General features: G+C 45.3%; 1 protein-coding gene across 1 annotated transcript in view; it reads right to left on the bottom strand.

Moving 5' to 3' along the window:
* Positions 1-21,918, bottom strand: part of LOC135911175 (neprilysin-2-like) — a 336,673-nt gene that overhangs the window by 28,585 nt on the left and 286,170 nt on the right. The window contains exons 14-17 of the mRNA XM_070538401.1: positions 19,753-19,859; positions 9,952-10,004; positions 7,176-7,227; positions 4,072-4,139 (exon numbers count right to left, since the gene is read on the bottom strand). Coding sequence (XP_070394502.1) covers positions 4,072-4,139; positions 7,176-7,227; positions 9,952-10,004; positions 19,753-19,859 — 280 coding nt within the window. The remainder of the gene's footprint in view (positions 1-4,071; positions 4,140-7,175; positions 7,228-9,951; positions 10,005-19,752; positions 19,860-21,918) is intronic.

The raw sequence follows: 21,918 nt of genomic DNA, 5'->3' as shown, positions 1-21,918 counted from the left end.
CCAACATAGGCTAACATAAACAGTATCTCTAGCATTGAACTTGATACGGATGATGTTAAGGTCTACCGACTGCAGGGAGTAGATTGCTTTGGTTATTTTTATTATGTGTGCCTAAAAATGATGAATAAATTTTTAAGACTTAGAAAGGCTCAGGTATAAAATTTAAAACTCTGTAAATGAGCCATAGAAGTATGTTTTGAAGCCGCAAACTCAACAAGCTCGGAAATCTGCAGCAGAAAGAAATTTGTAAGCAGAACATTGCGAAAAGAGCTGAAACATTATGGCAATTCTGCATAAGCTGCCAACTCATACATCTGATTTCTCGGCTTCAGACACTAAACGGATGCGCCTAATAGCGCTCAGACGTGTATTTTTCGTGCAGAGTTGCAGATTTGCACTTTTGGTGCCTGATGTGGGCACCGGCGTTGCAAGATTGGTAGAACATACAGCTCAGAATGCGGGTTCGACTGCTGCCTGAGGTTAAGTTGTATAATGTCCTCTTTCATTCTTCTTTTCTATAGATACGCTTCAACCAATAATTCCGTGAGAATGTAATTCACAATGAATGTCGACTTTAATACAATTTGCATTGAGGCAACGTTGCCACAAATCATATTGCCAAGGCCAATACACGTCCTGCATGAGGCGTCTACTGGAGCCGGGCTCCTCTATCGCAATTCGCACTGGGCACGTTGCGCCATTTATCGGCACCACCGTGAAATCCTCGCGTGGCTCCTGAGAAAATGGATACCCAGGCGACAACGCTGCCTCGATATACATGCCGTGGGTCCGATCATGCCCAGCACAGGAGAAATCTTTAACGATTCATGTCTCACTGAAGAGCGGAACACACCCAGTGGCACCTGCCAAGTGACCGACGGTGGCGTCAATTGCGTTAATAGTAGAGCGACACATACCCAGTGGAGCCTACCCAACGTCTAAAGTTGGTCCGACGGTTGGTTTCGAATGGTGTTCCCTCGGCACAACAGCCCGATGCTTCACATCATGGACGACCGAGTGACCCAACGTGGCAGGAAAAGCCTAAAATGTAGTCTCCTGAAATTTCAGGGAAGTCCCGAAGAATGCTAACAACATTACAAAACACCAAGGTCAAACACAATGCTGGAATCGAAATGATTCGTTTCTTGTCAGCGAGGTAGCCGCAGTAGCGGATGCCGCGAGCATAGCCATGGCGATTGCGGCTGTTCGCTACCTTCATCGCGAGAACGCAGGCACTGCTTGATGCGTGATGCTTGTTGTGGGAACAGTGCACACTTACCCAGTTGCATGTACCCTGTGTTGAAGTTGTGTGTTCAGATTCATGCCAAATGTCAGATACCTTATGACACAAGTTGTCAAATATGCCAAACAGCAGATGGCGGCCAGTTGTCTATTCGGACACATTCCCAGTGGCCCAAGATGCATACTCGGCAATACAACGGCCAGTACATGCTAAGTTACCCGCGATGTCCACATATCCGCCGAGAAATGAGCGACAAGCGGCAATTTCCGTGTAAGAAGCAAACTCCACTTTAAGACACATTTATTGCAGCTACGCTTGCTTCAGCTTCACGGGAGCGCTGGTGATATAAACTCGACCCCTCGGTTACCCTATCACCCTAGTGTTATGTTGCGCAAAACACTCACACGCTACGTCTCAGTTTTTGTCATGAAAGACAAGATATTTGCAGAAAACGTCGACCATGATTGTCAATGTAAGCGAATAGTCCGAAAGAACAAGCGAACGTATGAACAATAGAGGGAGAGTTACTGACAAAGAGAGCGAATGAACAAACATCTCCTCTGCCCGGTCCCGACCACAGGAGACCAACCTATAACCAGCGACCGACCTACCAATGAGACCTCCAATCAACCGCGAAAATGGGTGAAAGACCCAAAGAAAATTGAGCAAGCTTTAGCTCGGCCCCAACTGCTACGTCACCTATTCATATGCATGTAAAAGACAGAACTGATTTTTCTTAGGTTTAGGATATAAAGCCTACCTGCTGCCCAGCAATGGCATCATTTCTGATTTAAAGCATAACTCCGGCTCAATTACAGCAAGAGTCCTAATGTAAGGCACAACTCCGACCCACTTACGGCTATATTTCTAATTTGAAGCAATACTCAGGCTTAACTCCGGTAAGATTCCTGCTTTAATGCACTACTACGGCTCATATGTACGTGGTCCCTCATTTAATTCATTGCTACGGCTCAACTCCTCCAGGGTTTCTGAGTTAAAGCTCAACTCCTCCCAACTAGAGCAACATTTCTGATTTCAAGCATACCTCCGTCCTACTCCTCCGGCCCCATTTCCGATTTAAAGCGAATCTCCGGCTCAATCCACGCAAGATTTCTCATTTAACGCCCAAATTCACCTAATTTCTGCAAAATTTCCGATGTAATGTATACGTGTGACCCCACTGCAGCAACATCTCTGATTTAAAGCACACCTCCGGCCCAACTCCAGCAAAAATTGTAATTTGAGGCACAACTCCTGCCCAGTTCGGCCTAGATCTCTGATTTGAGCCAATACTCCGAGTGAACTCTGCAAGATTTCTGATTTATTGCACTGCTGCGGCTAAACTTACGCATGATTTCTTTATTAATGCATTACTATGGTTCAAGTACGGCTCAACTCCGGCAAGATTTCTGATTTAAAGCACAACTCCGTCTAGCTCTGCCAAAACTTTGTATTTCAAACACACCGCCGGCCCAGCTCCGGCAACATTTGAATTAAAGCGCAACTCCAACCCCAATTCGGCAAGATATGTGATTTAAAGCTAAACTGCACCAAACACTGGCAAGATTTCTAATATAAAGCATACGTCCAGGTCAACCCCGGCAAGGTTTCTCATTTAAACCCCAACTCCACTCACCTCCGGCGCGATTTCTCATTTGAAGCAACACTCCGGCTCAACATCAGCAACATTTCTGATTTAGGTCACAACTACGACTAAAGTCGACTATGATTTCTCATTTAATGCACCACTAGCGCTCAACATCGGCAAGATTTACGATTTAAAGAACAACTCCATCCAACTCCGGCAAGATTTCTAAGTGAAAGGAGAACTCCGACCCAATTTCGGTTAAATTTCTCATTTAATGCGCTACTGCTACTAAACTTTGGCATGATTTCTGATTTAGTGCACATCTAAGCCTGAACTATGGCAAGATTTCAGGTATAAAGTAAAGCTATGGGACTACCATGGCAACAACTTTTTGTGAATCAACGCGCAACCCGAGCCCGACTCCAGCAAGACTTCTCATAGAAAACATGCCTGCAGCCCAACTAAGGCAACAATTTTTATTTAAAGCACAACACCCAACTCTAGGCAAATAATCTCATTCATCACGCAACTCCGGCTCAACTCCGGGAAGATTTCTCATTTAGAGCCTAGCTCCACCCAACTCCGACAATATTTATTATACGAAGTATAACTGTGCTGGTAAGGCACAGCTATAGTACATCTCACAGAACCATTTTGCACGTATAGACGCCAAGTCATAGTAAACAGACCGCATGAGCACGAATACAAACCACAGAAACTACCGCCCAACGTATACATGCCGTGCAAAACGGTGCGCTCGCCCAAACCAGTATGCCGACTGCCCATAGATACCGTCACTGCGTAGTAATATGGTGGCGCCCATGAAAAAACGCTGTATAGAAGTGCATTGAAATTACGCGCGTATACTTCGAAGGAACTCCACCGGATGCAGCGCAAAGTCTTGTGTAGGTTTGAGGTGGCGGCAAAAACTAATGTTATATGACTCCTTGCATGATGCGAAAAATGACTGCTACAGCTTCGCGGTCTTTACGTGTCCAAGTTGCTCACATTTTTATATATCTGCGATAGTAGTTTGTTCGTGTGCCTCTCTGTCGCATGTTGCTACCATGTTCAATTGTCTTGATCCCCAATTGAAGGCAGAGAACGCGGAATTCCCTGTGCAAGCTCGCGTATGTGCTCTGGAATCTTCCGGCTCCTAAAGAGCTGGTTATTCAGGGAAGTTACCACCTGTGCTAGTCTGCACGCAATGACTGCGCGAATAAATAGTGCGTCCTCTCACCACTCATTGTCAAGGCCTTCATGAACCCGCTCATCACCAGGTAGCTGGCGGCTGCAGTGAATATGCGGCTGCGACAGCATGCAAGAGAAAGAGAAATTAGTTCAATTAGTCAATCCATAACTAGTATAACAATAAATGTATCTGAACCGATAGCTGAAGAAGGCTGCATTGCGGTCCAGTTGAAAGAATAAGTACGCAAGTCCGCTGTTAAAATAACCGTGGGGCATATTGAAATGATCGAATGATTTGCGCTGACGGTAAAGAAGCATGAGAGCACTAAAGCAAAGAAAGTACTTCAGTTACAGATTCTTCCTCTCTAGAAAGACAATGTTGAACTTTGCATGGTGTTTTCCGTTGTATTAAGCCCCACGAGTAACGTGTTTCTCATTTTTGAGGCACTGAATTCACCTGCTGCTTCAGCGCGCATAACGTTCTTTTTATTTAGTCCTAGCACCTTGAAAAGCATGCACATTTTGTGGTTGCCGCTTTTCTGGTTCATGTATTCTTTGGTACGCATCGTTCAGCAACATACTTCACCTCTCTCTCTCTCTCTCTCTCTCTCTCTCTCTCTCTCTCTCTCTCTCTCTCCTTTTGATATCTACCCCGTCCACTAATCTTCAGCAGCTTCCTGCTCCTACGGCGGAATGTGCGTGCAGTGTTCTCTTTTACAGAGAAGCTGTTATGCGGCTACACGAGCGCGGATAAACATTATACGCCAGTTTTCGTGGCATTCTGAAAAAAAAGAACCATCACTCACCTAGTCTATACGTTTCAACAAATATGGCAAATTATAAAGGCAGCATCAAGGCCGATGTTGGAGTATGCGGTTTTATGTGATGGTATAAATGAAATTGTTAAACCATCGTTTTTTGGCTTGTTTAGAGTTGATACACGAAGCGCTTAGATTTCCCCTATTCTCTCGGAGGACCAAAAATTACCGGGATTTCCTATATTTATACAGGACGCGGGGGCGGCTTTATGAGTGAAGGGTATCGAAAGTTCGAAGCTTATATATTGTTCTTCCCAAGTAATTCTTGAATAACTCGTCTTCTCCCAATTCCTATGCATTATAGGAGGAGTTCCTGGTGATTTGTGGTAATCGCGTTCTTTATGTCTCATTAAACGAGGAAGCGTGCTGTAATTGATACACGATGAATGCTTAATCTGTGTAGGGTAATTGCAGCCCCAGTAGAAATTTGCCTACGCAACCGTCGCTGAGTGTCGTCGTGCCGCTATCCGCATTGTTTGCCACAGTTGTAAAACAATTGTGCAAGAAACCAACATCAGATACGGCGAAAAGGGAGGTGTGTAAAGTGATCATTGTGCGCCAAAGCTTTAGCGTTCATGGCTTAATTAGAAGCGTTGCACATATTTACTAAACTTTCGTCTTTTCTATACTTTTATGCTTGCTTCATACAGTGTTTGTAGTTGGTTTCCCGGGTGTCATCGCTGAACGAAACGAAGCATCTTCTTCATATTAGGGGAATATTAAGTACATGTAGACGAAATCATAAGCGTGCGGACTAATTTTGCCCTTACAAGTACGTAATATACAGGCAAGCGATGGCGAGCGTTGGTTACAAGTGCGTATTACGAACAATGCAGGATTTATCCCGCTGCCTTGGGAACTGTGAACTGTGAACGCCACCGAGATCACATTTAGCGAAAAATGGGGCAACAATATGGACAACGTTTTCAAAAGTAAAATGTGAGGCGATGGTTACTTCCCTGGTAAATAAAGCTCTCCGAGTACCTAAAAGCTTTTTATGCGGGCAAGATTTCGAACTGGCTAGTACCTTGCACCCAACGTTTTTATAGTGTGTTGTTTAACTACAAACCACTGAAATTTGCGTTCAACTGCTCCAAAGAAACAGCTTGGCTGAAACTTTAGTTCCGATTTTGCAAGAGTCGAGAAAGGCTAAAGTGATTTTCATTAATTGTATATATTTCTTTTTTTTCAGCAAATAGGCAGAATGAAGCTGCCGGCTGCTTCGGCGGATGGCAAGGGCCAACAAATACGATCATATTGCCAAGCCCCAGTGAATATAAAGCATGCGTAGAATAAATGACCTGTAGTAAAGTAAGAACAACAACTTGGATCACAGTATGCGATCACTCATTCTGCTTGAGCCTCTCTTAACCAAGGAGCCCCTTCACTGCGCCCAACAGCTTATCGGCATCCCTCGACGGTCATACCGAGGCATGAATAGTAAGAGCTTTATCCAATAATATTAACGCCTTGCACAGTGCAAGCACTACCTAAGACCGCGAGCTGAAAGCCTTAACATTTACTGGACGAAATTGTGCCCGAGCGAAAGAGAATGCTCAGATTACAGCAATGGCGGAAGGCACAGTCATCGCTCGTTGGATCTGCTATCGTGGGTCAAGTCTTTCAATTATTTATATCTACATCACAGTACATTAAAAAAGCAATCGCGGCTGCTCGGGCGTATCTTAGACGCAGAACAGTGTTCGTGTCACTCGCTAAATCTCGATTCTCAAAACTCCATCCCTATACGATCGGTGACAAACTGAAGACTTCTCAGGTATTAGGCACGCTTCGCGCCGATCGATAAATTAACAAAAAGTTACAATCCAAGGAAACTAAAAGCCACGATCCGATGAAACAGTAGCGGTTTTGAGTTAGAGATTTTTAGCCAAATCCATCAACAGGTTGCCGAGTAGCCAAGTATACAGCACTCCAAAAGAACATAACTTCGCTATATAGCTTCGCTGCACGGAATTCGCATCACGTGATGCGGTACCCTAGTTATATGTTAGCAACACTCGAATGATTTTTAGTTCCCTTCAAGAACGTGGGGACGCCATCGTTAGCGTCACAAACATGGCCTAGCAGATGAGCTTCTTTCACAGACTAACGCGGGCTGACATGGATCTAAGGTTCCGAGTGGGTGCCCTCCCTAACCAAGCTCCTATATTACCAAGCTATGCACTCGGTTGCCATAGGCGCTATAATAGCCGAACTAATCGCAGCCGTGACGGCATCCACAGTACTGCGTGCACCGTGCATGATGTGCCGATTCTAATGCTGCTTTTTACTCGCAGGGCTCCGTTCTGTCAATTCCATCTTGCTGGGCACTCACTTCTTTTGGCTGTTGCGGAAGATTGGCTTGGTGAACACACCCATGGGCACGTCTGGAATTCAATTTCAGTGAAATTGATTGAAACATAGTTGGAAAATGCCGATATGTTTGTTTGGAAGGCTAGCAACAAAGCTAGCCCGGTTTCAACAACAATATCGAATGGAAGTACGCATGCAGCACATGAAGACATATCACTCGATTACTGAATACTTCAATATTGTAAAAGGATATATATATATATATATATATATATATATATATATATATATATATATATATATATATATATATATATATATACAATATATATATATACATACATATATATATACAATATATGCATACAATATATATATATATATATATATATATATATATGCATCATCATTATGTGCATCGCCTTCATATTTCTGCAAAGTGCTAGAATACAAGGGCTTCCTCAAAAGTTAGCACTGTGAATATCAAGAAGAACGGTGAAAATGAGGAATTAATCTCATCATCGTTCATAACTTAGTGTGCGTGCTTGTGAGTGCGAGCGCGGGTGCATCTGTGCACCATGCGTTTGCTTGTTGTCAATATAACGACTGTTCCAAACGTGTGCACCAGCATTGTTGCTATCACTCTTGTTCAATTGTTGCTACGTAATCTGTGTACTTTGTTTTATGGCAAAGCAAGCAAGTGTGCTGGCTTTAAACCATTTATAAATGTTCATTTACTTTACATACATGCAGGCACTGTACTGATTGAGATTATATGTTGTAAGGTAAGCATTTGGGCTGGGTGGTTCATGATTACGAGCAGAAAATAGCGTTAGGTGACAGGCCGAAGGAACCACAGACCACAGTGACCCCAGACCACAGCGCTCAAGATGCTATGGTCTGTGTTCTTCTCTTCGCCCTGTCGTTTAGTGTTTTCTGGTTGCATTTGTTGTCTTGCACTTCAGGCCCTGCATACAATATTTCGTATCGGTACTGGCATTAGGTTCTAAAAAATTAAGTACCGAGGAAGCATTTTCCTCGAAGCAATGACTAGACACACACAGATAAAATATTTGCCCAATGCGCACAACATGTAGTGCGTGGGAACGCCTCGCAATTTCAACTCCTATGAAAGCATTTGATTCCAATCTGCCACGAAAATTATCAGGACACTTAATTTTTTAGGTCATACTTTCCAGCTTTTAAGGGCAATACGAGAGTCCTATGAACTTCAGTCCTTCTGAGTAGAAGAAAACTCCTTCCTTCGTTTCAGCGGCTGAGTGACGGAAGCAAATCTGCAATATTCACTGCACTCGATGCACATTGTCAAAGTGGACACTGAAATCGAAATAAAAAATTTAAGTTGCGTGGGTTAAGTTAGGTTCGAATAGGTTAGGTTAGGTTGGGCTAAGTCATGTTGGGTAGTATGCACTTGTAGAAGACAGGAGAGGCAAAGTCTGGTCACCAGCTTCGTAAGGCTGGAAGCAAAGTACAGTTATTGCTGGTGCTGAGGTAAGAGCACGTGATGTGCATGTAAGTAAGAGAAGAATAAATCGCATTCAAAGGAAGATAAGGATGACATTCACATCTTCGGAAACTCCTACGCTAGAAACATAGTAGAAATAGGCGAAAGTAGCACGAGATCTGCAATATCATGATGTGATGGGCTGTGCTTCTGTAGCGTAAGTTCTGCTACATATAAATTGCACTATTTTTTTCAAATACCTCGAAATAAATCGCATTCCACCCAAAATACACAGAATAATCTCCAAAATATGTTCGACGAGTTTGAAGTCTAGTATTTTTAAGCATACCTTCGCACTACGTAATTTCTAGCGTTATGCTATGTTCAGACTACGTTCGTAAGGCGCCGATTTTTCGTAACATGCGTAAGCGGAAGCGCAACAAGCGTATGCGTCTAGTTCAGACTGCGAACGTAAAGGTACCAACGTGCACAATTCTCGCAAAAATCGTGGGTGAGAGTGTTAAAGGGTCGGCAACATTTACGACTGTTATGTTACGACCGTTGCGACACAGCCAATGACCGATAAGCTTTCGGCTTTCAACAACAGGTGACGACACTTCCGTCCTCCCGTCTGCAGAACGCTCCGGGCGCGGGAAGTACCATTCCGCCATTCCGTGCGCACGATTGGCTGTGTTCGTGAAACTTTTTGCAGTGCGCCTTGCGGGACTGTTTTCAGTTCATCTGGTTTATCCGCCGAGGAAATCGATGGCCGCAGATGCGTGCTCCGAACTTCGATGAGTGGTCTCATTAGGTTTTCAAGGAAGCGGAACTGCTGGGGCGACATGCGCATGATGTTATGAATTATCGCAGCGTCACCAACTCGGAGCTCGGCGAAAAGGTTGTGAAAATCGCCGTCCACGGCCCTGTCGAGAAATACTTGCCGCACCTAAACCCTTCTGCGTCGCCTTCGTCGTCTTTGTGCGATTGAATGCATGACTATAAGTTTGTTTTGAGCGTGAATTTCTTCGATCTCGGCCAGCGCTCGCATGTTGGCAGGAGCCATATTGGACCGCGGCTGACGTCGATTCTGCAGCGCCAAATTTGATTGGCCTGTTGTAAAGCCGTAATTTAAGCAGCAGTAAATGTGAACAAAGGAGCCGGCTTAACTGCCGTAACGTTTTCTACAGCCGTTACGTTCGATACGCCAAAAGAGCTGTTACGCGCGTTACGACCGTAGTGTGAACATAGCATTAGTCGCCTGCACGGCCGGTAACGCTTACCATGTATACTTATTTTAGTGGAAACATCACATTTCCGCGGCTGGAATACTTACACAGGTGGTTTATGCTCGGTGTGTAGGTGGCGTACAAGGGGCTGTACTGGTTCCTGGAGCAAAGTGCAACAAATATTTAAACAGACATGTGCAGAAAAAATAATTGTATTTGCCCAACACTTGTTTCCTTACCGCAAATGTGTATCTTTATCGCTACCTTCATTTAGGCACGACGACCTCGTTGATGGGCACCATCTCTGACACGAAATCTGGTGACATTACTTACATTACTTGCATTATAAGCTACTAGCCTGAGCTAACAAGTTGCCCTAACGCATCAGCGTTCGCATGTACAGCAGCAAACCCCTGATGACCACGACGGGAAATGTAATGACAGTGAGCGAAGCCGTCATTGCGCATAAATATTGCAGTTCTAAAGAATGCACGAATAATTTGCCTGCTGTTTCTTGTTGCTCTTTTTGCGCGCCCAGTCTCTATTGCACGCTTCCCCGTTTAAGTGACTTTCTCTTCGTTCTCTCCTTGCTAGTGCAGCTCGTTTGCATGCTCCCGCGTAGTTCGTACGTAAGCATTCCTGTGCCCCAACACCCGAGCAAAGCAGCGCAGGCTGCCGTCTGGCCCCACCGTTCTTGCATGACTCACTGCCTTACCACTAACACAAGTTGTAAAAAAAACGTACGAACACCATGCTGTGCTGCACAACTCAAGGAACACAAGTGAACAAAAAGATTTCACAGTTTGCATTTTGTATACCGCGAGATAAACTGCTGAGAGTGTTGCTGTTGCGTTAGGGCTGACCGCTAGCACAGCAGAGTAGTTTCTTCAACACGCGCTATCATGTTACGTTATTCACACCATGTACCCAACCCAAAGTGCATGAATATTGTGTAGTCCAAGAAGTATCACAAGGAAACCATGTGAATCAACTAGTGCTTCAAAGTAAGTGCATACAGGCAAGATAAATTTTCACGACAAGGGGAAAAATAAGCCGAGCAAAAGATTTGGCACGCTACTGCTTGTATAACAAGAGATAAAAGTAAGAAATTAAAGAAAAAGACGCACACGCCTCCACTGGCACACAGACTTGGAAATGAGCAGAAGTGAGCACCATGACATGAACAAAGTGGAACAACATAGGTAAAAATGTGTTCCATCTCTGATCTTTTCGCTCCACACCAGAGGTGAACACCTTTTTTTTTTTTCAATGGCCTTGCTACGGAACCCTTCTTCCGACTTCGTTCGTTTTGTGGAGCTCACTGTTGGCATTTTTCGAGTTTGTGTGCGAGCGAATGCGTGCGCGTTATTTTATTTTATTTTTCTTCTCGCTCGTTGATCTTAAATATTGTCCCGAAGAGCAAACACTATGAACTGAGAAAACAGTGCAGGCCAATTCTGGAAAGGTTCGGCGTGAATGTCGTCTTCTCTTCTAACTGTGCAAGATTTTGTAGTTCTCCAGATGCGGCATATTGCATGTGGCATTCGGCGCCCTCTAGAGAAAGAGCATGCTCCTGGTGCTTATGAAACGGCAGGAAGATATCGTCGAAAACGAGGTCCGCATACTTCAATTGGCAAAACAAAGTGGCAAATAGGGGAATAGGGCAAAAGGCGCACAATGTTTTACGACTCTTGGTGGACGCTGTCATTCCCAGCAGAAAGGATGGCTATCAGGGATGATCTCCTAGTTGACGTCGCTGAGGCGCCGTGCAACCTTGTACGGACCAGAGTGCCTCCCGAGTAGCTTTTTTGAAAGTCCCAGAGAGCGCACGTGACTCGAAATGCATACTTTCTGGTCTGGCTCATAGTTGACGTATCGGTGCCGTACATTGTAACGTCGTGCGTCGTAGTCCTGTTGTCGGGTGATTCAGATGTTGGCGAGCTGTCTCGCTTCTTCCGCCCGTTGCGCGAAAGATCCGACGTCCATACCTGTATCTTCGCACTCATTTGGTAACATTGCATTGAGCATGGTCATCCCTTAGCGGCCATAAAGTTGGGATAAACACACGCACCCACCTAGTAAACATCTCACTGCCTAGTCCGTAGACGTCGTTGTCGCAGTCGGGGTGAGCAATTTGATGACTTACAACATGACCTAAAAATGGAGTTCCTCGAAACTGAAGTGTCATTTTTCGGCTCCAGTCTTATGCCGGCGGAGCGCATCGCTTGTAAAACAGACGGCTGCCATCTTAGGTGTTCATCGAACGTTTCTGAACAAATAATAACATCGTTGACGTACGCCAGGCATGTATGCCACGTCAGGCCTGAAAGAACTGTTTCCATGAGTCGCTGAAAAGTTGCCCAAGCTGAGCTGAAACTAAAAAGTAGGATCTTGAATTCCCAAAGCCCGTCAAGCGCTACGAAAGCACTCTTTTCTCTGTATGTCACATCGGGCTCGATTTGCTAATATCTTCTCGTTAGGTTCATTGATAACAAGTGGCAGGCCTGTCAGCCTGTCGAGAGAATGGTCCGGACGAGGTAATAGCTGTACGTCTTTCTTTATGGCATATTAAACTTGTGGTAGCAGACAGAAAAGCGTACACAGCATAACGTCGTCAAGTGCTTTCTTCACATGCTCTTGGGTCGATTCATGTTCTCTCGGCGCTATACAGTACGGATTTTGTCGGATTGGTCTCGCTCTCTTCTCCGTGGTAATCCAGTGCTTCGTTAGTGGCGTCCATTCGACTCTCGATGCCGACAAGAAGCAATCGGGAAACTGGTGTAGTAAGCCCTTAACGCACTGTCTTTTCATTGGTAGTAAGCTTGCGCTCACGTCAAGGGCAGGTGGTGGAGCAAATGTGTCTCTCTTTCTGTTGTGATACAAATCATTCGCGGAATTCTGCTATCTCTTTCAGGTAACCAGGTAATCTCGAGGCTTTCCTTGCTTAAGTTTGTCAAGAGTACTTTTCCTAGACTTTGATTACACTTCTGGGTGTGGAAACACCGTGACCGAGCAAAATCGCAATTACCTGCTCAGTAACACTTTGTCCATCGTACCCCGCTTCGCGTGCGATGGAAACAAGACAGCAAGCTAACGGTGGTATGGTTATGTCATCTATTACATGCAGGTACTTGAATTATAGTTTTGCGCTTAGGTTCGTGACAAAGGTTGGTACGCCACACCCTATCTTCTAATTTCTCCTAACCTAGACGGAATCAAACCCATGTTACAAAGGTTTCTCAAGGACATCAATCTGACGCTTAGGCAGGGTACACCCCACATGCCTGGGTTTGTGTCGTTCTTCAATGAAATTTCTGTCACCCCCGTGCTTTAGCCAGCTGTGCCATGGATGTACTGGGCATGCTACGCTCTTCAATGAGCCTCTCGCCAACTTGGGTCATAAAATATGTGTCACTGAATGCGCAGCAATCAAAGGAAGAAGTCTCAACGTTATACGGCACCGGTGCGCCACGCTTCTCGTCTCGGAGGCGACACGCGGACTTTTCGTCAGCGTCACTGGAGGGCGCAGCGTGTCCAGAAAGAAGCGCGAGAGAGGAGCGCGGTGGCTGCGTAACGCACTACACAGCGTTTCCAAGCACTAATGACGATGATGTATGGAGTTTTGTGGCGCAAGAGCCAATAATGTCAAAGCGCGCCGAGAAGTGGTGTGGTGGGGATGATGGCGCGATCAATCGAAAACGGTATTTGTGACGTGGCTGTGTAATGGCCCCAAAATGTTCCCTGCAAAGAGCGCAAATTTTGCTATATCTGTAAAAAGTATTACTGGGAGATATGACGTGCGCTATGAGCATAAAAGTAAGGTATGCAAGGTGGTACATAAAAGATGAGCGTGAGCAGCACAACTGCCTAACTGTCGCCTTTAAACGCAACGGCATGGATGCACGTGCTATATCAAGTACTATTATCGCAGCAGCAGCCTCTAGTGAGAGGTAGTGCTGTGATCTCCTAGGCTGTTGACCCGCAATGTGAATACTTCATGTAAAAAGCTTAAAACTGACAGTGTCAAAAATGGGCCTTTACCAAAGAACACTGCTGGGTGAAAAGGAGTGTGATGTCCATAGGCTAAAGTAAAGTACGTTTTACGTTGAGGTTCTGCTTGCTGGCATTATAGCAAAACATAAACTACCGTCAGCCTCTTACCACAAATAAAAGCTGGAGTATCACCACCAATCAGAAAAAAATTGTGACTACCAAATGTATGCCCTATGCTGTGTCGGCACAATAAGACATTGGTGCGTCGGGGTTTTGTTGTGGATGAACATGCTAACTGTGGCTTCATAACGTGCAGTTTATTACGAGTTTCATTGCCCACACACGTAACCATTTGTTCCTTATTTTCTTGAGTACGAAATACTTCGGACCTATGGTAAGAGCAGCTATCGAAGACTGTTAAGATTTGTTGTAATTGATGTGGCAATTTTGTCAGCAAGCGTATTACCCTTGATGACGATGAGATGCATGCATTACGCACGATATTGAATAGAGATCAGTAAATACGGAATATTCAGTCTTTTGTTGAGACAAGAAAGCTTTAGCGTCGCTTAATAAATCAGTTAATATAACTGCCTTTTGCAGTTTTACTTACTGGATGTGTTTTGCAGCCGTCAAGAGAGTGAAGGCCTCAGGCGAAAATATGCTTGTTTCCGGGTGCAGAACATCCGATTCCGACAAGGATGGACTGACTGCAGTATAAGGGACGCTGACATCCGACTTTGATGCATCAGTATAAAATTCAGGACATGAGTAATTCACCTGAAGTTCCCGGAAATTCATGCGTATTTGTTACTTAGGAGCAAGCTTTGTGACTACAAAAAGGATGCGTCACACTCTACACGTTCGCACTTCTGTGGTAGCAGCTGCTTCGCTTGGGTCATTAGGCAATATTCAAGGGTTGGACATCCATTTCATCACTAAGCTTCCTGACCCGCATCGAAAAAGGCTCCCGCACTGATATTTCATTAAGCAACAATGCCGCACATTCCATATGGTTAACGGATGGGCAACAGGGATGTCGAGTGTTAGGCTTTTACGAAGTATGCAGAACTGGTGTATGCTCTTTGCAGGTGAAGAGATCACTCATTCGATTCCACGTATAGACTTCGAATAGGCCTTTTTCTGAAGGCGCCGCCAGTGAAAGCGCCGCCTGTGCCTAGGTGGTGGACGGGATACAGCATTTTAGTGAACTTGGCGCGGCATAGTGATGAACCACGGCTCCATAACACAAACATTATCCGGCAAGGCTTCCGTACAAGTTCAGTAAGCAATTCCAGTCTCTGCACCTTGCTGTGCGAGATGTAATTTTCAGTAAGTTCATTGTTTTTAGACATTTCGCATTGAGATAGTTGATGTGTGGAAGGGAGGTCAGTATTGCGTGAAGCACGATGCCTAGAAACTTGATGCTCCTTGTTCACAGGCATCCGTTGCCCGTATAGCTCGATGCTCGCATCAGGAACCACCCCTCTTTTTCGTGAGAAAATAACACAACAACTTTGCGGGAGATTAAACTTGAATCTGTTTTTTCTGCCTATTTAGACACTTTGTTCGGGCCATACTGTACTTGTCGTTCGCACAATGCGAGGTTATAAGATTTGAAAGCTATTTGCACATCGTCAACGTAGTCAGAATAGAGAATTGTTGGAGGTGGAAATGCACGAAGCGAGGTCCTCTTAACAATGAAGAGCGTGCAGCTGAGCACGCTTCCTTGAGGCAAACCATTTTCCTTTGCAAATGGGCGCAACAACGAATTGCCAATTCGGACTCGGAATGTGTGGTTGGACAGGTACCTTTCTGTATGGTCAAGCCTATTCCCTCGAATGCCCATCTCCGAAAGGTCTTGCAATATCCCGTAGAGCCACATTGTGTCATAAGCCTTTCCCATATCGAGAAACATCGACGAGAAGTACTTCTTGTGGACAAATGAATCCCGAATGTTTGCCTCTATGCGCACGAGATGGCCGGTTGTAGACCGGCCTTGTCTAAGACCTCATTGTAATGGGTCGAGCATTTCATTGGACTCGAGGAAACGTAAGAGACGGCGATTGATGATTCTTTCAAAAAGTTTGCAAAGGGAGCTCGCAAGCGTTAAAGGCCGGTATCTGGTCTCCCATGAAGATTCTTTACCGTGCTTCAACGCCGACCCAGATAACAAGCTCCTTCCATTTGGATGGCAAATACTCAGCAGGCCAGGTAGGGTTTCAAAGTGTCAATTGCGTTATTTCTGCGTTGGGGTGAACGTGTTCAATCATATCGCATATGATTCTGTCAGACCCTAGTGCAGAGCTCTGACTTGTGGTCAAGAAAGCTTTAAGCTTGGCTACGCTCAAAGGACAATTATAAGGATCGTTTTGGCTGCATCTACGCTTCAGCGGCTTCTGAAGCGTAGATGCGTAGATGCAATGAAGCGTAGAATTTTATTTATGAAGACTCCAAGTAGTGTGTCGAGCTAGACACGTGCTCGAAGTGGTCGAAACTTCTTGATTCACCAGGAGCAATTGGTGGATTTGTTGCTGTTGAAGACTTCGTAATCCGTCCCATATATTTGCCCATTTGTATATGAATTATTGCATCAAAGAAACCTCTCCCAGCTTACACCCCTACCTTGCTGTCGCGTCTACCTTTCTTGTGAATGAATGTGTTTGAACTCGGTCAGATTTTCAGCAGGTGGTGATCGGCGGAGCATGCCCCGTGCTTTATTTTGTTTCTTGCGCGCTTGCTTGCCACCTTCATTCCACGGAGGCACTTTTGTACGAGCTACAGCGTGTCTGTGGAATGAATGTTTCCGCTGCTTCAATAACGACAGCAGTAAAATACGTTACGGCATCCTCTATAGTAAATTTGCTGATGAATCTCGCGGTAAAAAAGTCGATTATGTGAAAGGTTTCCGATTGGCGCAGGCTAGCGTCCACCTAAGCACGTGGGGATAGAAGTCATGTTGTGTTAGTAGGTTTAGCATTACTGGAAGGTAGGCACTACCGAATCGATTTCAGATTACATTCCCTTCAGAGTCGCAAAAAAGGAAGCCGAGCCAATCACATGTCTACTGAAAAATATGAGTTATGATAAAATTTATCATAGGTAGGCTCTGTTTTACTAAAAAGGCACGCACCGGTGTTTGCAAGAATGTTCGCAATGAATCGCCCTCTCGCGCCACATCGCGAGTCTCCCCACATCGTGGGGAGACTACGCAGTAGTACGCCATGCATTCCTAGGCGGCTCTACGGTCATGACACAAGATGGTGCCACGTGTCTCAGGGAAGAACAAAAGAGGAGCTGCGATGCAGCCCTCATGCTTAACTCATTTCGACGGTGGCAATACATCATAAAAGGATAGACAGTTGGGCGAGTTGGTACGGTAACATTATTTTGGCTTCCAGCGCGAAGTGAAACACGGACACAGAAAGGAGCAGACAGTCAGTCTGCTCCTTTCTGTGTCCGTGTTTCACTTCGCGCTAGAAGCCAAAATCATGTTACAATACATCGTGTCGCTATATTGGTTCAATGTTAAACGCTTTACCTTCGACAGTGATCGTGAGGTGGGTTGTGCCGAAATTTCTTTCATCCTGAAATGCACGTGATAGCGCGCTGTCACACGAAACACTACGGAACCGCGACTGATTGCAGCAGTTCATCCGATAAAGCTTACAAGCCTTTCACGCGTTTCATAGACCACTACTTAGACGTTTCTTACAGGCAGGTGGCTGAGTCGGCCAGTGTAACCTAATAGCACATGAAAAAAACAGACCCTAGACATTTTGCGCACATAGTTGCATCGAGCGCACATGGCGCAACACATTGCGTGAGTGTCGAAGCACGGCGAGAGCTCGGGCTCGCTCGCATCGCCACTCCCATGCTCCTAGAGCTACGTCACCAACACAGACCAATCAGAGCAAGCAGTTGCGCAAGCGCTCAAATGGCAAGATGACTCGTCGTGGTTCCCCGCGCAGTTGTTTACCTATTTCTATATTTCACGCAAGCTTTTTTATGTAAGGCTAGGGTGACATCATGAAGGTGCGTTGAACAGTCACGTTTTAGTCAAGTTCTGAGCGCTTATTTTCCACTGCCACTTACAGCACGTGCTCAAACAGGTCACCGTCTGACGCAATACAGCGCTTGCTTTTTTCCAACACTTCTGCTGTCGCAGCTTTGACCGACGACGTTGGAATCTCGAGGAAGGCTCTGCTTATGTTTGCCTTTAGGGCGTCCGGTGTGGTAGTTTCGCTGCTATACACGCGATCTTTCACGTAGCTCCCCAAGAAGAAGTCCAGCGGTGTTGTGTCTGGCTACCTTGCAGGCCAGGGTATGGGTCCGTGCCGCCCAATCCACTGTCCAGGATGAAAGCTTGTCGAGCCACGCTGGAGAGTAACTACTACTACGCGCGGGAGCTCCATCGTTTCGAAACCAAATGTTGCGAAGGTGCGCACGCGGAGGGTTGCAACAGACGTCACCGACGGGGCCATCGACGATGTCGTTGACGTAGCGTTGCGTCCTTAGTGTGTTCTCACCAAAGCTGGGTTGGATGCGATTGCCATCAAAAATACCGCACCACACATTCAACGACCAATGGTATTGGTGTCATGTTTGCGTCAGCCAGTAGGGATTCTTAACACTCCAGTTGTGCCCGTTCCGAAGATTAACTTGTGCGTTGCTGGACAAATTAGCCTCAACCGTTCAAAGCACACGAGTGAGAAACTCCGGTTCTTTTACACAATTCGTGAAAATCCAATCCGCATAGTCCAGTCTGTTTTCAGGATCTTGGTCTTCAAATTTTTGAGGGAGATGTACATGGTACGGGTGCATATGACCTTTTATTTTAATCTTGCTCGCTGAGGACCTTGCGGTTCCGGCCCCTGCATTGGCGTCGCGCACTCTACCGTGAGGGTTAACGGCAAATAATGCCAAAACATCCGTTTCCGCTTCTTTAACTACCGTCGCAGTCCTGCGTCGCTTACTTGTGAAGCTACCCGTCTCGCAAAAGACTTCGTAAGTTCTAAGTATTGGTGATGGACTAGGCCATCCTCCACAGTGCCACATTGGGAATAGCTTGGCTGCCTTCCTCTCGTCGCCGTGCGCTGCCCCCAGAGACGGATCCGTTTTAGCCTTCTGATCATTCGTGAAGGGCACGACTGTCTTCTTGAAGAGCAGGTCAATGGCGTGGTGCCGTTGAGATCTCGCATTATTGTGCACGCACTGACATGTCAAGGAAAAATACTTTACTTAATCGACAACAGCCTATGCTGGCTGTACAGATCCTCCAAAACGCATTAGATGTACAAAGCTTGCGCAAGGTTTGTTTTTATCCCTAAGAGAACAAAAAGAACATGTCTTCCAAGTATGCCTGTCTACAGAACAAGGTGAGGGCGGAAAATTACAGTTCCAAGTGCCCCGTCGGCGTTTCCCGGCTTCGAAATTCCACCTCCCGCCATTATCACTCGCTTATCAATGCGTCAGTGGCATGTTCTCCTGATGCCGCGACCATCACATAGCCTGGAGCCCTGTATGGAGCTGCCGCCGCTAGGAAATCCGTGTAACCGTGGCTTTTCGCTTGAGAGCGCTTGAGTAGCGGTGCGCGAGCGCGCATCTATTTCCTATTTTGTATTTCTCGCGGGCTTTTGTTCTTGCTCGGAAAAACCAACGAGGCAAAGCTGAGAACAAAACAAATACCCGATATGCAGGTTATTTGAGGTGCCCTACAACTTTGAAATATTTATGTTTGCGATTCGAGCAATAATTCAAAAGCTCAATAATTAAAATCAATTAAATGATACTTATGATGAAAAAACACTGCCGTAAGCACACACGACTACGGCTACTATGCAGTCGGTACAATTTCTCCAGAGCTCTAGGGTTTTTCTTTTTAATCTTGGTCCAAGTTAACTGGGACACCTCACCTGAACATCTGGTATGGACTGTTCTTTTTCCAGTAGAGAGCAGGAAATGTTTGCCTAGACGTGGCGAGGGCATCCGCCAGCCCAAGATCGTCTCCCGCTGGAACATTCTGTAAGTGAGAAATGCAATAATATATTACGAACTTTGCCTGACACAGCGTTTTATAGAGAAAAGACAAGGGTAAAGTGCGGACGCACTACCAAGCAACTTGAATGAAATTTCACTCAAGCTAAACCAGTTATAAATGATTAGTATGCAAGGTGTCCCCAGTATCACGCACGAAACTGTTTGTGAGGCAATTTGTATCCCCTGTCACTGAATGCTTGCACCAACTTTTTGCAACCACGGAGAGTCAGTAGAAAAAAACGCCTAATATTTCTGGCTATTCAGTTTCTGCCGGCACATGTATCTTAGTCCTATGCCCCACGATGCAACAAGGCACATCACTGCTTTCTTTTTTTTTTCAAAGCCCGTCACGAGCTTTGGCCATTTAGGCAGGCATGTGCAGCGCATACATCTCGTGCTGACGACGGCCTCTGCAAGATATTACAGCTTTGCGCGCCTCCGGCGGAAAGACCTGAAATATTAAAATCAAACGCCGCGCTTGCTCCCTCTCGGGGTAGTTGCAACCCTGACGCGGCCGCGGACACAAAAATCGCTCTACGTAAAACGCACTGCTAACAAGGTCCCCCCGAACACACGTGAGTTTGGTTAATCGTCTATGCACAACGTACAATCCCACCATGGTAAATGTGCGACAGCGAAAAAGAAAAGGGGAGAGAGAATCGCACCGATTTTTTGCGCTGTCGGAATCAATGTCATCAACGGGGATTCAATGCAATTTCCATCGTATGCGACGGAAATCGCTGCCACAATGCCGACTCCACCCCCTTTCGACTGCGATCTACCGGATCGTCGCACGCCGCACCAACCGCAGTGATCGCTGCTATGTTCAGTCGAAATTCCGCCGTGATTTGTTTCGCGACATTGTGACTCGCTCAACAAGTGCAATGTGCGGAGCCGTGGGCTGCCGAATATGGTACGTGCGCGGAGAGAGAACAAAAAACTTGTGCCACAGATTCCATTTTCCCAATTCTGTGCGTTCTTTGACACTATTTTATCTTAGACGAGCATTCTTAGACAAGGGCAGCGCGAACAGTGAGCGGTGATGCCAGCTTTGGAATATTGTTCTTGCTTGTGTATATATACATATATATATATATATATATATATATATATATATATATATACATATATATATATATATATATATATATATATATATATATATATATATATATATATATATATATTATGTCGTTTTCCCTCTGTTTTTATACATAACACCGTACACCAAGCAATAAAATTTCCGTTGGCAGTAAGCGCTTGTCCTCGTTTTCCTTGCGCCCCTTGTCCCTGCTGTGCGCTGTATCCCATTCTAAAATGGAAAACGAACTAGCCAAGCCATCACGCTTCTTCGCTGCCACCCTTCGTAGCAAATGACGTGCATTTTCACGCATGCTTCGTATGCTATCGACGCACCTTTGCTGGCTGCCAATACTACGAGTTGTTAGAACCACACGAAACAGAATGGCCTTTTTGGAGCAGTCACAATTTTGCGTCCGTATCGCTGAGTATCGAAAAAAAATCGCGTGTACGAAATAATTTAAATAATTGCAACCTGGCAAAGGCAATCCACAAGACAGCAATGCACTCGATGTTTCAATGTTGCACTGAATTCGGGGACGTTAAGTTGCATCGTTTTCCTGTCGGTTTTCACACGCCAATTTCCCAGTGCATCTTGAAAGGCTATCTTACTCCACTTGCTTATATCATGAGAAGCCAACAAACACTGACACCAAGGACAACATAGGGGAAATTACTTGTGCTTAATAAATGAAATAAAGAAACGATAAATTAATGAAAATTAAAGTGGATGAATAAACAACAGCGCCGCGGCAGATCAATTGGTAGAGCATCCCACGCGAAATGCGAAGGTTGCGGGTTTGGTTCCCACCTGCAGGAAGTTGTTCTTTCATCCACTTTATTTTCCATAAATTTATCGTTCCTTTATTTCATTTATTAAGCACAAGTAATTTCCCCTATGTTGTCCTTGGTGTCAGTGTTTGTTGGGTTCTCATGATATGACTAATAAAAATCGGGACCCT

This window comes from Dermacentor albipictus, chromosome 5, assembly GCF_038994185.2.
Source record: "Dermacentor albipictus isolate Rhodes 1998 colony chromosome 5, USDA_Dalb.pri_finalv2, whole genome shotgun sequence".
In the NCBI taxonomy this organism is placed as follows: domain Eukaryota; kingdom Metazoa; phylum Arthropoda; class Arachnida; order Ixodida; family Ixodidae; genus Dermacentor; species Dermacentor albipictus.
Note: the sequence above shows the minus strand (reverse complement) of the source record. Positions and strands in the feature narration are given on the sequence as shown.